Below are 17,545 nucleotides of genomic sequence, written 5' to 3'. Positions count from 1 at the left end.
TAAAACACGACCTCCCTCTTCTGAACCCATGCTGACTGCTCAGAGTAACTCCTGTCCTTGCCAGATGTTGCTCAATCTTATCCTTAATAATTCCTTCTATTAATTTTTCTGTGATGCATGTTAAGCTTACTGGCCAATAGTTGCTTGGATCTGCCCTGTCCTTTTTATATAATGGGATGATATTTGCCATTTTCCAGTCCTTCAGAATCTCTCCAGTGCGCAGTGGCTTCCTAAAAATATGTGCCAAGGGTTTATATATGTACTCACTAGCCTCCTTAAGAACATGAAGATAAATATTATCTGGTCCTGGTGATTTGTTTAATTTCAGCTTATTTAATCTGAGCAGCACTTCTCACTTCTCCGCTACAATTCCCAAATCCCTTAGTACCTCCTTAGTAGTCCCGTTTATCTCTGGGAGGTTATCCACTTGCTTACTTGTGAACACCTCAGAAAAATGTAAGTTTAGGGCATCCGCTATTTCACTGTCTGTATCTTTTAATTCCCCTTTACTATTTCTGATGCACTTCACCTCCTCCTTGACTGTTCTTTTACTACTAAAATACTGAAAGAATCTCTTAGGGTCTTCTTTCGCCTTATCTGCTATATTCCTCTCCAACTGTATTTTAGCCTCCCTGATATCCTTCTTAATGGCTTCTGAACACTGTTGGGAAGTTGATAGCTTAGAGTCCACAACGACTCCTAAATCCTTCTCATAAGATATACTCTTGATTGTCTGACCGCCCATTGTGTATTTTACCTCACATTTTTATTTCCTATGTGTAGTACTTTACATTTACTGACATTAAATTTCATCTGCCGCAAATCTGCTCAAGCCTGTATGCTATCCAAGTCCTTCTGTAATGATATAACGGATTCCAAATTATCTGCAAATCCAACTAAGTTATTATCATCTGCGAACTAGCACTGACCCCTGCTGGTCACCACTCTTAACATCAGTCAATTCTGATGAGGTTCTTCGCACCATCACCTTCTGCTTCCTGTGTCTGAGCCAATTCTTCACCCATCTAAAAACATCAACCTGAACTTCCACTTCTTTTAGTTTGATGCCCAACCTCTAATGTCACACCTTAACAAATGCTTTCTGAACATCCAGATAAAAAATATCATAAATTCCACTCTGATTATATCCTTTTGTTGCTTCCTCATAGAATTTCAGCATGTTAGTAAAACACAACCTCCCTCTTCTGAACCCATGCTGTATTTCCCATGTGCTGCTCAATCTTATCCGTAATTATTCCTTCCATTAATTTCCCAGTGATGCATGTTAAGCTTATTGGCCTATAGTTTCTTGAATCTGCCCTGTCACCCTTTTTATATAACGGGATTATATTTGCCATTTTCCACTCCTTTCAGAACCTCCCCTGTTCACAGTGACTTCCTAAAAATATGTGTCAAATGTTTATATATGTACTCGCTAGCCTCCTTAAGAACTTGAGGGTAAATATTATCTGGCCCTGGTGATTTGTTTGATTTCAGCTTATTTAATCTGAGCAGCACATCCTTCAGTACCTCCTTAGTAGTTCCGTTTACCTCTGGGAGGTTATTCACTTCCTCACTGGTGAAGACCTCAGAAAAATATAAGTTTAGGGCATCCGCTATTTCACTGTCTATATCTTTTAATTCTCCTTTACTATTTCTGATGCACTTGACCTCCTCCTTGACTGTTCTTTTACTACTAAAATACTGAAAGAATCTCTTAGGGTCTTCTTTCACCTTATCTGCTATATTCCTCTCCAACTGTCTTTTAGCCTCCCTGAAATCCTTCTTAATGGTTGCCCTCATGTTCTCATACGCTCTACGATTCACTTTGCAGTCAGTAGTCTTATATGCCTTATAAAGCATTTTTTTCCTTTGCAACTTCTTGTTTAAATCTTTATTAATCCACCGTGGAGTTTTTTTTTAGTTTCCTATTAATTCCAAATTTAGGTATGTATCTGTCCTGCATTACATGTAAAACATTTTTAAACCTGTTCCAGGTTTGTTTGTTTGTTTGACCAGAAACAATCCTAGTAGCACTGGGAGCATGACAGGAAAACGCCCTGAGTATTATTTGGTTCTTCACAGGCTTCACTGACAAACACCCACACTCATACAGGGGCTAATTTGCAATCACTAATCAACTTAACCAGCACATATTTGGGAATATGAGAGGAAAACTGTATTCCTGAAGTAAAAAAAAACTTTAATAGAAATAGGGAGAACATGCATATTTTAAATCAATGCTACTAAGCTAATTATTCATTAATTGGGTAGAAACCCCAAAGAAGTCCTGGACAGAATGCCATTCCACTATGCAGCAATCTCATTCACTCATATTCACTCAAACAAAATAACCTAACTTGTGTGCATGTTATTTTTACTGTTCTGATTAGAGGAATGATTTTTTGTTAAAATGGTGCAAAATGGAGAAAAGACAGAGTCTCTATAGTGGAACAGAAAGAATCCATTGGCATCATTTCCACCACATCTCCAGCTTCAGCTCCTCAGGCACCAGAGTATACAAGCACAACTTAACAGGAAACTGATGTCAGTTGATGGAACACCATCTTGAAGCACAGATCAATGCTTCAACAGTGTTTTTGTGCCTTTTTATCAGTTTTTGGCGATTACAGGTGTGGTTTTTCAGGTTGGAATCTTAAATCTTCTTGTGACTTTTGATAAAGGCAAAAAAATCAGATACTGGTGGTTTTGATCTGTTTAAATACAATGTTTCAAAAACAACAAGTATCTTGTTGTCCTTTATTCCATATTTTTTCATATTATTATTATTTTTTTTTTTATTCAGAACTTTTCCACATTCCCCCTACGTTCAAATGATGTCTGGACCTGGTGGGATCTTACCAATTGTGCTGAAAGAAATGAAAGATGCCATCTATAAACCCTTAATAGGCATTTACTGTTGTCACTTCAGAAAGAAGAAGTACCTGAGGACTGGAAAGTTACAAATGTGACTTCAGTCTTCAAGAAGGGAGAGAAAATGGATTCTAGTAATTACAGACCAATTAATCTTACTTCTGTGACATGTAAAATGACAGAAACTATAATAAGAAATAATTTTGAAATTTACCCAAATGAAAATGATATTGTAAATAACAGCCAGCATGGGTTTGACTCTTAGGGAAGATCCTGCCAAACCAACAATGGAGTGAGGTCACCAGTGGAGTTCCTCATGTGTCTGTCCTTGGACCATTACTTTTTCTGATTTATATTAATGACATTCATTCTGGTTTAGTTAGCAAACTTGGTAAACTGGCAGATGACACTAGAAATGGAGGGATGGCAGACACTAAGGAATCAGCAAAACAAATTCCAAAAGACCTAGACAGCCTTCAGACCTAGATGAGCACCTGCAAAATTCAGTTTAATTTATAGAAAAGTGCAAAGTGCTATGCATGGCCAAAAGGACGTCAGTTACAAATACAAGGCAGGAAACACCGTCATGTAAGAAGCAACTTATGCAAAGGATTTAGGGGTTTATGTTAATGCAATATTTTTATTGACTAAGCAATGCACAGAAGTAATTAAAAAGCCAAATAAAATGTTAGGTTATATTATACAAACTGTTGAATTTAAGTCACAGGATGTTTTACTAAAACAATATAATGCACTGGTAAGACCACATCTGACGTGTTGCGTGCAGTTGTGGTCACCACAGAATAAGAAAGACATAGCAGCACTTGAAGCTGTGCAGAGGAGAGCAACCAAGTGCATTCCAGAACTTAAGGACATGTCGTACTGTGACAGGCTCAGAGAAATAAACCTGTTAGAATGATCAGAGGTGACAGTGTGGGGACCTAATCCAGGTATTTAAAATCCTCAAAAGCATTGATAAAGTAGATCCAGCAACATTCTTTCAGATTAAGGGTGAATCACATACTGGAGGAAATCAGTAGAATTTAAGAAGGGATTGATTTAAAACTTTAGTCAGGAAGCACTTCTTTATACAAAGAGTTGTGGAACTCAACCGTTAAGAAGAATATGGATGAGATATTGGGACAGCACTAGCTATTAGCTAAACAAATGGGCTTGATGGACTGAATGATCTTGTCTTGTTTGTCAAATTTCTTTTATTCTTATGTTCTTATGTCTCTGATATACTTATTTTTACCCCCACCTCCCTTCTGGTCCTGTGTGTGATCTGCTGAGTTATTAATACTAATTAACTTTGTCTTGCTGACACTTACCAGTTACTGTCAGGTTCATTCCTGCTTCACCAAAGGTCCCACTTTTGAAGCTACCAACTCGACAAACATAGCTTCCACTGTCTGTCAACAATACTCTCCTTAGAAACAAGGAGGCGTCTCCCACTGTGGTATCAAACATAAGTTGGGTTCGGTTCCTATAACTTGGGGATTCTTTCCCAGGCTGCCTGGTTCCATTCTCATAAGCCATAATAATGGAGGTTTTTGAGGAGTTCCTCTTTGTCCAGTACACAAAAGAGCTCAGTAGCTCAATGGATCCATTGAAGGTACAAGGAATGACAACATCATGGAAAAGATCAACAACCACCGTCTTATTTACTGTGACGTGGATTTCTGAGAACAAAAAAGGAAGACATACTCAAAGTGAAAAAATCAAGAGCACCTTTGTGTAGAAAAATATACAACGAGGTTATAATCAAAGATACTGTACTTTTGTTATCCGGGTGACCTGCTAAAGTTCAATATCTTAATGAAATATTTTAACCCAATTGGAAAACTGAGTGTATAGATAGAGGCAAGTCAAATTTGTGTTTATTTTCATCCCAAGCCAGTGAGCTGTTTCACTCTCTAGTGGTAATTTGCAAAATACATTGTTGTGGTTAAAAAACAGACAAAACTCAACACAGTACTGTATTCTCAAAAATGCTGTCAAGCAGTAAGAGAGAAATTCAGAATAATTACTTGGACAAAATGGAGCCTGAAGGAAAAACAGCATTTTTCTTCCTAGAACAGTGAATGGCATTGTTAACTGTTCAGGGACTGAACCCTGAGAGCCGAACGTGCCCTGTACAATATTTATTAGTGAACAGCTTGCATGGAAGGTAGAAACTTACCATACAATAACAGAAAGAGTAGATGGATGTTTCATTTTTTTATGAATTTATCAGAATTCCTGCTCCTTACATTAGTGTCATTAGTGATTTCAACTTACTCTTCCAGCTCTTGAAAAGGTTCAATATTTCATATGTTATTTTAAATATTGTATTAGCATGCAACACTGTGAAGATGTTTTGAAAATATAGGTATTGACTCAGAAGAAAAAATCAAAGATTTACATACCTTTTGGGTTCATGTTTGAAAAAGATGTCAGTTGTGCCTCGGCTGTTGCATTTACAGTCCAGTTCTTTTTTTCAGACCAATCAGCCCTAGTGCTATTCATCTTGTCAGTATAGTTTAAATAGTGTGGTGACTCAAAGTGCCTCAAATTTAAACAGTTGCTCCCCATTTCCAGCTCCTCTAAAAGGCACTCTGCACTCTGAGAATGAGAACAATTGGAGGGCTGGACTTTTCTATCCGAGTACAGCAACACAGTCTTTTGGAATGTCTTGACCTCTTTCTCCAATTTTACAAGGGTAGAACTTGCATTAGTTATGAAGCTGCAGTGGCACAATGCAATAGGAGTTTCTGACATCTTTGAAGAATGGACTACAAAATAAAATAATGGAAAGCTGAATGGAAAAGGAAGTTGTGAAGAATAGACCCCTCTTTCAACAAAACAAATGCATCACATTTGAATGACAAACAAAGACTTGTTAAACTGTGAGAGCTGAATGGGAATTAGGTAGCAGAGGTCTTCATTATAGAAAAAAATGAGTCATTAGACAATAGCAGTTAAGTTATGTGTTGAATATTTGCTTCTAAAATAACTGATGTGGAAACTTCCACAAAGATGTGAAGCTTCCAAAAGAAGTTACTCAAGCAGCCCAAGAACTTCACTGTCCTGCCCAGAATAGCCTCTCCTTAACTTAGCCTGGCCCCAGATACCTCATGCAGATCCCAAAAGCAGGAATCTGGCAAGACACCTAAAGAAAGCATCACAAGAGAAGGGGTGACCATAAACCCTCACCTTATATTAAAATAAAAAACAAAAGGCCCATTATCTTCTTCTTGATTTCCCATTTCTGTGTTGGGTTAATGTGCCTGATCAACCATCTCCATATAGTTCAGTATTTCACCTCCTAACCAATCTTTCAAATCTCTTATCAATAGCTCTCCCTGCAGGCTAATGTATGAGTATTGGGTATCACTAAACCTGATATATTCTATCTTTTTCCTTTTTATCTTCAATCCTACATCTTTTTCGGTCCTTTTCTATTCCTTCAACTACCTCTTTCAATATTCATAACAGATCAAAGAGGTAAGGAGTTAAAGATGATCCCCAGTGCAGACCTACTTTAACTGGTATCTTTTCTGTTACATCAACAATGCCTCCTCACTGAGTCCTCACTCCCTCATAACATATCCTGGTCAATGTCCTATTATTCTCTGGCACTCGTTTCTCACTCATGCACCTCCAGACCTCTTGACATTTGCATTCTATCATAAGCCTTTTCCAAATCAATAAACACCATACACAAACATCTGTGTTTTTCTTCAGTGCTTTTTTATGAGCTGTCTCGATGTAAAGACTGAATCAGTTATTCCTCTCCCTGTTAAAAAACCAAATGGCCCCTTACCTATGGTATACTCTCCCTAAGCCTTTTTTCTAAAAACATTTCCTATATTATGATTGTGTATGACGTCAGCTTTATCCCTCTGTAGTTTCCACAATCCTAAATATCTTACATCTCCTTACTAATAGGTACAACCTTACTGTTTCTCCACTACTCTGGTGTTCTCTTCATTTCATAGCTCTTCTGCATTAGATTCCAAAACACATCTACTCCTTCTTCCCCACTACCACTGGTATTTCATCCAGTCCTTATAATATAGGATATTTATAAATTAAAGATATATTTACAAAAAATAGCAAAGTGCATAAAAATGCTCAACAGAGCAAAGAGATTAACAATATGTTTCCTAAAATTAATCCCAAGCAAATAATGCCCAAAATTAATTCTAAAATCAGAATCCTAAACACAGAGCAAGAAGTAATAAAACATCTAATAAATTCAATCAGCAAACAATACTTATAGAACTCCACCAAAAATGAATGATCCCTGACTCCTGAGCCTTCCTCGCAGACTTATATAGCCAGAGGGTGGGTTCAGTAGTCATGACGTCAGGGTGTCCTCCTCCCGCAAAGAACAAGGAATAGCATAACATTCAAAGCAACAAAATGTAATTGTACATGTAACAGGATATACATAAAATGTGTCATGTAATAACTGAAACAAAAAAACATCACAATATTAAACATATATATACATGAACACACCTAAATTCATAATAGTAAACATGAAGACCTTTGAAGGAAAAATAATGAGCTGCAGTATGGAGTTTACCAGTGTGGAGTATTAATTGCATCATAAATGTTTTAAGTCACCTTGGATAAAGGCATCAGCCAAATAAGTAAATGAGAGTATTAAGACAGATTGAGATTCCCTAATGAACAAGAAATTGCCTTATTTTGTCTCATTTACAAGGCACCAGAAGAGGATGTACAGAAGACAAGTTAAACCATGAGCTCTCACCTTTGACATCATAAAATACACAAAGCATTATAGCACATGCACATATTTGTATGGAGTATACAGAGGAGAAAAATGAGAGACTGTTGTGGGCCATGGTACTAGAAGGATCTCCTGATTTCAGACAGGCTATTACTCTAGAAGATCTGGTAAAGGCAGGGCAGTTGTCTCATTGAATGCTGATGTCACCGGTTGATCCTCCGTTTATTTCTTGGATCTTGCTTATAGTGTTTTCTGCAAAAGAAATACCAAATATATTTTTAGCATTTTTAGTGTCATAAGGTAAAAATGAGGCCGATTTGTTTATTCTTTTCTTTTATACAAGTCCTTGATCCCTCCTATAAAGATATGAAACACATATATTGGGTTATCCTTGCAAACACAGAAATCCTCTTATTTTAATATATCTTTTCTAAGGTGATATTGATAGGTTGGGTTCAAGTTGCACTGGAATTCACAAATGTATTCTGAGATTTTTCAGCTGGGGAAAGTAAAAAATTGATAAAAAATAAAAAATACCTGCAACCACACGATCATTCAGGAAGTGGACCCCGGAGGCTGAGAATACTCTGAGAGAATGTTTTGGAACTACAGACTGGGATATCCTGCAGGGATCACATAGTGAGAACATTGAGGAAGTTGTTGACTGCACTACTGACTACATCAACTTCTGTATGGACATTGTAGTTCCAGTAAGAACTGTACGCTGCTATGCTAACAACAAGCCATGGATTACAAGTGACATCAAAGGCCTTTTGAACCAGAAGAAAAGGGCTTTTAAAGACGGTGATCAGCATGAGCTCTAGCGCGTGCAGAAGGAACTCCGAGTCCAGCTCAGGGCGGCGAAGGAGCAGTACAGGAGAAAGCTGGAGCAGAAGTTGCAGAATAACAGCATGAAGGAAGTGTGAGGTGGGATGAAGATCATCACTGGCTGCAGCTCGAAGCGGGGTACCACCATCGAGAGAGACTTGAAGAGAGCAAACCAAATGAACAACTTCTTTAACAGGTTTGAACACCCTAAACCACTCTCACTCTCACCTCGGAGTACTACACCCTCCACACATCCTTCTGCTGATACCAGCATAGGAGAGACATCCCCACCCATAATTACAACAGTGCAGGTGAGCAGAGAGCTGAGGAGACTTCGTGCCAGCAAAGCAGCGGGTCCAGATGGAGTATCGCCACGACTGCTGAAGGTCTGTGCATCGGAGCTGGGGAGTCCTCTACAGCGCATCTTCAACCTGAACCTGGAACAGGGGAGAGTCCCGAGGCTTTGGAAAACATCTTGCATCACCCCAGTCCCAAAGGTATCACGTCCTAGTGAGCTGAATGACTTTTGGCCTGTTGCTCTGACATCACATGTGATGAAGACCATGGAGAGGCTGCTGCTTCACCACCTTAGGCCACAGGTTCAACACGCCCTTGACCATCTGCAGTGGCAGTGGTACTGTAAGAATTATGTGTCTAGACTTCTCTAGCACCTTCAACACAATCCAACCTCTGCTCCTTAGGGACAAGCTGACAGAGATGGGAGTAGATTCATTCCTAGTGGCATGGATCGTGAACTATCTTAAAGACAGACCTCAGTATGTGCGTCTTGGGAACTGCACGTCTGACATTGTGGTCAGCAACAAGGGACTGTACTTTCTCCGGTCCTGTTCAGCCCATATACATCGGACTTTCAATACAAAGATGTCAGGTAAATAGTAACTGTCTTTGCAATTTATTTCAGATGAGTGCTATGTTACCTTATAATTATTCTCTCACACCATTTTCTCAAACGCTTTGCAAAAAAGGAGTAAGTTTGACCCCTCGTTATCCCATTAGACGGTGATCCCCTGGGGTCAGTTGATGTAACATGAACAACTTCAAGCCCTTTTTATAATTTTTACTGAAGACACATATTACTGTATTCTTCATCATAATGGTGTAATTTCCTGAACAAAATACTTAATATATCCAAAATGGCCTTAAAATGATGGCTTCTCAGGTCTAGAAAGCCAAAAATAGGCAGGGGCCCCAACAATGCTTGATGTTTTGCATAACTAGATATGAAGATTAAATTTATATCACCTGTTGGGGTTTTCTAATAAAAGTGAGTCAGTAACAATATAAGACATTTAAGACTAATAACACCAGCGCTAACCATATGTGTGTAAGGGAGCTTGTGAGAAACCACTAAAAAGGATACTAGGGAGGCTAAAAGGCAGTTGGAGAGGAAAGTTAAAGATATATTAAAGAGATTCTTTCAGTATGTTAGTAGGAAGCCAACACACCGTCGGTTTTTAAAAATTTCATTAATGATATATTTCTAGACTTATTGGGAATTTTAGTATCAGTGTATAGTGATAATATACTAATGTTATCTAACTAGTCATTAAGCCCATTACAATAACTGGCGCTAGAACAGTAGTGCATAAACATTAGTATGAACAGTCTATATTAAATGGCAAGGCACTTTGACCTCATTCTTTTTGTTGGTCGTATTTTTCTTTGTCTTTCAGCCTTTCTTTTGTTGATGTTTACTTGCTAAGCTGACCGTTCTTCATGGGCTGCTGCCGTGTATTGTGTGTCTTTAATTTTCTGAGACAGTAATACTGTCTTGTACATCCGTAATATACCTTTAATTTTCTCTGGCGGTAATACAGGCGTGCGCGTCGGTAATATGCCTTTAACTTTCTCTGACAGTAATATTGCGCATTGCACCGTGCCCCGCGCATGCGCACTTCACTAGAAGACACACACACACGGACACCTGGACGCACACAAGGATTTTATTAAAGAGGATGATTTTGATTTTGATGATCATGTTTGCCATTTTGAGAGGTACTGGAAAACCTTTGGGGAAAAAAACATTTTTTAACAAACTTAGTAAGTACAATTTACATAAGGACCCTGTGCTAATTTTTGGGGTATTAAATCTCTTATTTAGTGGCTAAGTAAGCAAACAGCAATCACCAGTTCTTCATTAGCAAACCCCAAAACTGTTAAAGAAAAAGTCCAAAGTCACAAACTCCGCACAGAATTCCATGGCAGGCGACAACAAGACACCACTCTGTCAAATTTAAGTCATAAACACAAGAGACAAGATTAATAGTTTGAGCCAGCGGCCAAAGCAATTCAAATATTTTAATGTTAAAGTGGAGCAGTGTTAAGAATGTGCAGTGTTTAAAAAAAGGAAACAAAGAAAAAACAAATGGAGGCATCTGAGAAGCAAATGAGAAAGGACAAATTCTAAGACTGCATTAGTAAAGTCAGAAGATCAGTTGTGGAAACAATATTAAAACAGCCATATGTACAAGACAGCTTTGTTTTAGTTTACTTCTCTTGGCCCACATTTGATGTTTTGAAGAGCACACTACAGGAAACTGGTAGTTCTAAGAAAATTTAACCACAGAGGTGTATTGGCTGCAGAGAGCAAAGCAAACATGTTATTTAGCATTGCATTGTTAGAGTTTTCTATACACAAGAAATTAATAAATATTAGTTTTTCATTTTGTCATAATAAGCATAAATTAAGGATTTACAAGCTTTAAACTGTAATACTGAGAGATATATTATCACCCTCTGGAGCCTCCAAAATGAAGTTATTTTAGTACACCACATTGCATGAAATTACATAATCACTTTATCGATGCTTAGAAATTGTTTTTAAGTCCAAAAGAAACCTCTGTTAACGTCTAGCTACACAACACTGTGTGACTAAGGGATGTGTTATAGGTAGTACCTAATGTAGATGGTTATTCTTATTGAGTTTCATAGCGCATGTATCCCCACAAGAATTGCTCAGTAATTCCTTTTGCACAGCCACGAAAAAATCTGATGTGACTCCTATAATCTCAAATGTGACAACCCTCTAATTTGATCAAGAGCAAGTCTATATACATTTATATATATATATATATATATATATATATATATATATATATATATATATAACTCATGGAGTATTTCACAAGACTACCTCACATAGCCATTGTTTAATTAATAGTTCATCAATGTGTCTAGATTCTATATTTCATCTCTCTTTTACTGTATACTGACATCCTGAACATTCATCTTAAGCCTACCTTTCCCACCATCAGGGTTTTTCTTCAGCATCCAAGTTGTTATCCTCAACATTCAGCTCTTCTTCTTTTTCCTGACAAAATCACTGATACCCTCTGGTTAATTACTGATTGCTGTTACTGTTCAAGGTAAAATGTGAGCAAATAAACGCTTGTATTCTGCATTCGGTCTCTGTCCCACAAGTACATTTCCTGTTACAGCTTTTAATCTTGTGACAGAAGTGCTCTTCGCTTCTCTGCTGGCTGACAATACCAGTGCTAAAAAAAGAATCGTTCTTTGCTCAAACACCAAAGCATCTGACTGCAATCATTTTAGCTATACAGGTTTGTGTTGCAATGAGAAGTCAAGCAAAATGATACCTTTTATTGGCTAACTAAAATGTTTACAATATGTTAGCTTTGAGGCATTTTGCATTCATAATGCCTAACACGGTACAACACCCCAGTACTACAGCTATATCGGTTGTAACCTGCTATTATGTGTAAGAGGACATTTACACAGTGTAATAATTGTGTTGGTTTTACACATGACATACAACTATTTAAGATGTGAATAAAAGTCTGTAGGCTCAGAAGAATACCCAGGAGGAAATGAGAAGAACAACATCTTGGGATTTTAACCCTGTTATGTTTCAACCAAGGTTTATATCCAGGCTTAAGTATATTTTCCTTTTTTATATTTTTTATTTTGTATTTTATATAATAGATAAATTAAATTAACACTGCATACAATCGACTGGAACTTATACAACAAAAAGCTTAAAAAAACTAGGAAAACAAAAAGGAAAAGAAAAAAAAATCAGATATTTAAAAAATGAAGGCAGGAAAACAGAATTCAACCCCCAATATACAGTATATATTTTTAATTATTTTTATACTATATTTGTTATGCAATATAAATTAATATTGTTATGTTTATTTCAATTTAGTTTGTCTGTATTGTTTTATTTAAGTTTTTCTGAATGTGTTCCTTGTGTTTTGTAGATAGAACCCTAAAAGGTAGGGACACTTCGATGTCACTACTATAGGAACACTCTCAGCCTTGTATTGAGTTCATGAAGAAGGTTTCAGCAGATCATCATTAATGGTTGTGGAGTGCATATTGTAAATATTGTGTTTTTTCTAGTTTCTGTTTTTTTTTTTTGGTTTTCGCTTTCTTGATTAAAGATTGAACGTCTTAGCATTGTATTGTCTTGCTTGCCTGTTTATTGTTTGCCTTTTATTTGTCTTCCTTTCATCTTTGATAATTTATTTTTTATTTTTGGATAAACCATTTACAAAGATTTTTCATTGGCCTAGCCATTGAGTCATAGGTTTTTTACAGGTTCCTCTCTCATGGAGTTCATTTTTGTACATTTGGGACATTTAGTGTGTTCTTGAACTGTTAAAGGCCTTTGCTCCATTTTGTGATGTGGTATGCAGCTGGGTTCATGTAATCACCAATTTATGAAGGTCTGCATCACATGATTACTTAAGTGCAAGCCACTGAAACTGAACACAAGACACAAATGCTTTCTGCTGTTTAGAGTAACTCAAATGTGCAAATATATTTCAAAAACGATTACATCTTCATGATTTTCTACTAATCACAAAAACCTCAATAAACCAGAATCTGTCTGACTTCCAAGATTTGATTGTTGTTCATTATGATCAGGTGGTAAATAAGGTATACAGTAATAATATTAAATTATATGACAAATATTTGTGCACACTAGAAAGAGAGAAAACCTATTTTAGTTTTTGTCTACACTATTTAATGCTCTGCATGTAATCCATTTTTTATGTTTTCAAAAGATAGGCAAGATACATGTTTTAAATATCGAAGGATAAGTTTTTCAGGCCTAATTTATTTCTTCACAATCATGGTATATATTACAGATATTTTAATTGCTTAAATGAAGTTCCCCTATAACATAGCCTCAGAACCCCACAACCTTGGCGTCACTGACCACAGTGCTGTTTCATTTCATAATGTGTATGCGCAAAGTGGCAATTAGTAAAACATACTTTGCAAATCACTTAGTCCATGCATCATTGCATTGACACATTTTGTATTGTACAGACACTAGCCAGGTTTCCATCCAAGGAGTTTTTGCGAAAAAATATTTAGCGCTTCAAATTTTTTTACTGATATAGCTGATGGAAATGCTAATTATCGATAAAATGTTGTACATGTCGACATAATATTTTTCCGTTTAACTTTAGCGCATAAATTCCATATCAATACTTCAGATGTCGCAAAAACTACATTGGAAACACTTTTTGTCGGAAAAAAGGGCTTTAACGCAAATAAATGTGTCACATATCACGTGCAATCAAAACGAGAATGGCGGAGCGGTTCGCATGGTCTGATGAAGAGAGTTTTTTTTTTGATTAAACGTCGTTATTTTGTATTAATTCAAATTTCAGTTTTAATTAAAAACCTTAAGGGAAGCAGGTTACAGTACTAATTCAGTTGTTATTGCACTGAGAAGGGATGTTGAAAGGTAGGCTCACCTGTACAGATCCGATGCTGCAAACACAGCTGCATCATGGGCACTTCCAGGAGTGCCAACGCAAATGTCTCGTATCATGCACCTGTCATCAACAAGGGCCTGGAGAACAATAGATGGCCACCCTTTGCAATTAATGTAATCGCGGTAGCCTTCCGTCGGGGGAAGAATAGGCACATGCGTGCCATCCAGCGCACCGTAAATCTGTGGCACAAGATGCACTAAGGAATTGCGGTATGCAATTTCATTGGCCTCCGCTACAGTTGGAAGTCTGATATAACGCCGCATTATCTTTTCTTTAATAGCGGTGCACACAGCATATACACATCGATGGACGGTAGTTTTACTAACCCTGAAAGTTTCTCCAACTACTCTATACTCGGCGCAGGTTGCCAGCTTGTAAAGGGCGATGGCAATCCGCTTTTGGGTTGGAACTGGTGGTCGGTGGCAACCTGTGATGAGCGCAACATCAGGACTGATGAATCCACACAACATCTCAAACGTCGGCCGTGTCATTCTAAAATGTTGCAGCCAGAGATTTTCTGTGAAGTGTCTCTCCACCACCTCCTCCCAGAAGGTTTTATTCCGTCGTCTCTCCCATACCCGTGGGTTTCGTCGCACTGGGGTACTTTCTTCGAGCTCTAGGGCTATCAGACAAGCAACTGCTTCATTCTGCTGTCGTCTTCGGATATGTACAATTCCAATTATTTGTGAAACTGAAATAACAGTAAGCTGGCAAATTTCAAAAAACTGTCTGAATAATCTCTCCATTTCTTTGTTTCTTTGTTTAGTGGAGGGGGTGTAACGTGGAAAACAAAAGGTAGATAATTTGCGACATACACAAAATTATGTATGGAAACGGCTGAAGGGCAGATTTTTTTCGCGATACAACAAAACTTATGCGACAGTTCGTTTTGGGGGGGGATGACGTCATCACGCACACCATTTTATCGATAAAAAGCCAGTTGGATGGAAACAGGCTGGAGACAGCAAATTTCGCACATTTTTTTTACGTATATTCTATTTGTCGATAACAAAACGTCGCAAAAAACTGGATGGAAACTTAGCTACTGACACACGAGTGAATAAGAGGGAGCTGATTGGACCAAGTAGAGGGAATTACCCGCCAGGCCAGGGGGTGGCAGGGTGCACTAAACCTACCTCTGTTATCTCTGTAGGCCAAATATGGGAAAACCTAACTGATTCAACATCAACGGTGTCGCTTTTGGATCCAGCGCTCAGACTGACGTCACTTCCAGTTTCGGCTGATAAAGCAGCCATCTTTTTCATTATCAGTTCAATCTGGGAACTCAACCGAGCATTACTGCTTACTTTCAGATAACCATTTGCAGCCATATACAATATACGGGTGGCTGCCCCATCCTTTTTTTCGTGTGTTGAGACTGGTTCTTTCACAGTGGCGTAGTCTGTAGGATCATGGCCTCCTTTTGGAACTGGAAGCCCACCCAGGAAAATGTCTCAGCACACACTCCTCCCAACCAACTGAAGAGCAGTCAGGTAGGAGAGTACCATGCCGTTGTTGCCAAGCTGGGGTCTTGACGGTGTGTGTCCAGGGAATCTAGAGCATGTTCCAACCCCAGATTATCTGGGAGTGAGCTACCCATAATTTTAAGGGGAAATAATTTGATGTGTGTTTTGTGTCTACAACAATCTATGTAAACACATCATTAAAACAGAAACATTTTTCATATTTTAGTAATAAATAACAAAATGTAGACATGAACTGTATAATGTGTGAAGGCTAATGGCCAGATATCAAATAAACACTTTCACAAAAGGTGCAAGTACAACACGACAGCTTCTGTGCTGCAGCGGTAAGATCCACTGATTTATAATCAGCGTGAGAGCGAAAACAGCTCCCTGGCAAATTTACCGTTTTGAGTAGTGAGCTGCTCTTATTGTTAATATTATACAATAAAAAGATACATTTGATTTGTGTCTGTAACAGCTGGTGTAAATTTACAGGACTTGTAAAAGTTAGCATTTTTTTCACTTTTATTCTCTCAATCACAATCACGATACAACACCCACCCCCCGCCCCAGATCTGACACGGTTACTTTTTATCTGAAACTGGGAATAACTGTAGATGTGAGTGGTGTTTTGAGACAATGGAACTGGAAATTCTCTGATCTGGACGGATAAAAGCTGATACACAAACTCTGGTGAATCTGCCTGCTTCGTATCTCACCGTCACTTGAATATTTTTTTATTCAGTTTTATTGAGTGTTCCTGCTCACGCTGAATTAGTATGCACCTTATGGTCCATGATGTCAAAGCCACACTGACACAAAAACAGAGACATAGGTATATATGACATCTGGAATAAATAGTTTTATGACATGTATAGTATAGTGTGGTATGGGATGAGGTAACAGAAGCTGCATTTAGTGACCTCAAGCTGGCCCTTATGTCAGATCTAGTGTTGAAAGTACCTAACTTTTCTCTACCTTTCATCCTCCAGACGGACGTTTCGGGCATAGGTCTTGGTGCCGTGCTGAGCCAAAGCATCAACAGAGTGGAACACCCCGTAATGTACCTGAGTTGGAAACTGTTGGAATGCGAAACCAAGTATGTGGCAGTGGAGCGTTATGCTTTGGTGATTAAATGGGCGATTATTCAGCTGAGGTACTACCTGTTAGGACATGAGTTCACCCTGGTGACGGACCATTCATCTTTACAGTGCGATAGCGTTACACAGCGACTCAAACCCACGAGTCACAAGGTGGTTTTTAGACCTACAGCCTTACAAGTTTTCGGTTGTTTATTGTTGAGTTGTACTGAAGGCCAATGCCGATGAACTTTTCCAGAGTCACAACCTCACGATGGGTTTGGGCTGAGGGGGAGGCCATGTCACATACGTGCGATTAGGAGGGAGCTGTTTGGACCAAGTAGAGGTTGATGAAGCACTATTTGCTGAAGTGACATTTTGATGCTTCATTTTAGTGGTGTTGCTTTGTCAAGGTCCCCACCCTTAATTGCTATTTTCAGTCTTAAACAGATGCATTTACTTGATTGTTCCTTATTAGTGTCACACACGTGTGTTTAGGAGGCAGCTAAAGGGCTTAAATACAGGTAGTTCCATGCCAGACCAGGGGGTGGCGGAGTGCACTAATTTTCCCTCTCGATCTTTTACAGATCATTCTAGGGAAATCCCACCCGGCTCTGGGGCAGCCACTGACGTCACTTCTGGTTCCGGTCTTGATGACATCACTTCCGCTACTGGTCTTTAAAGCTGCCATCTTGCTACCTGAAGATTAGTTCTGTTTAGGACTCGGTTGAATGAGCATGTCTCTGTTTTTTGATGCCTTTAGCAGCCGTAAACGATTAAATG

At 38.3% G+C, this 17,545-nt stretch overlaps 1 protein-coding gene across 11 annotated transcripts in view; it reads right to left on the bottom strand.

Annotated features, from left to right (window-relative positions):
* Nucleotides 1-17,545, bottom strand: part of LOC114647890 (V-set domain containing T-cell activation inhibitor 1-like) — an 88,066-nt gene that overhangs the window by 22,729 nt on the left and 47,792 nt on the right. The window contains exons 1-4 of one of the 11 annotated variants that reach the window (XM_028796569.2): nucleotides 11,704-12,035; nucleotides 7,637-7,867; nucleotides 5,283-5,648; nucleotides 4,206-4,556 (exon numbers count right to left, since the gene is read on the bottom strand). The exons of 5 other annotated variants lie outside the window; for them this stretch is intronic. In XM_028796569.2, coding sequence (XP_028652402.2) covers nucleotides 4,206-4,556; nucleotides 5,283-5,648; nucleotides 7,637-7,730 — 811 coding nt within the window. In that variant the 5' untranslated portion in view covers nucleotides 7,731-7,867; nucleotides 11,704-12,035. Of the gene's footprint in view, nucleotides 1-4,205; nucleotides 4,557-5,282; nucleotides 7,868-11,703; nucleotides 12,036-17,545 lie in introns of those variants that run through there. 5 more of the 11 variants (XM_051924325.1, XM_051924327.1, XM_051924330.1 and 2 more) reach the window with 5 other exon arrangements.

The sequence above is a fragment of the Erpetoichthys calabaricus genome, chromosome 3 (assembly GCF_900747795.2).
Source record: "Erpetoichthys calabaricus chromosome 3, fErpCal1.3, whole genome shotgun sequence".
Lineage (NCBI taxonomy): Eukaryota > Metazoa > Chordata > Cladistia > Polypteriformes > Polypteridae > Erpetoichthys > Erpetoichthys calabaricus.
Note: the sequence above shows the minus strand (reverse complement) of the source record. Positions and strands in the feature narration are given on the sequence as shown.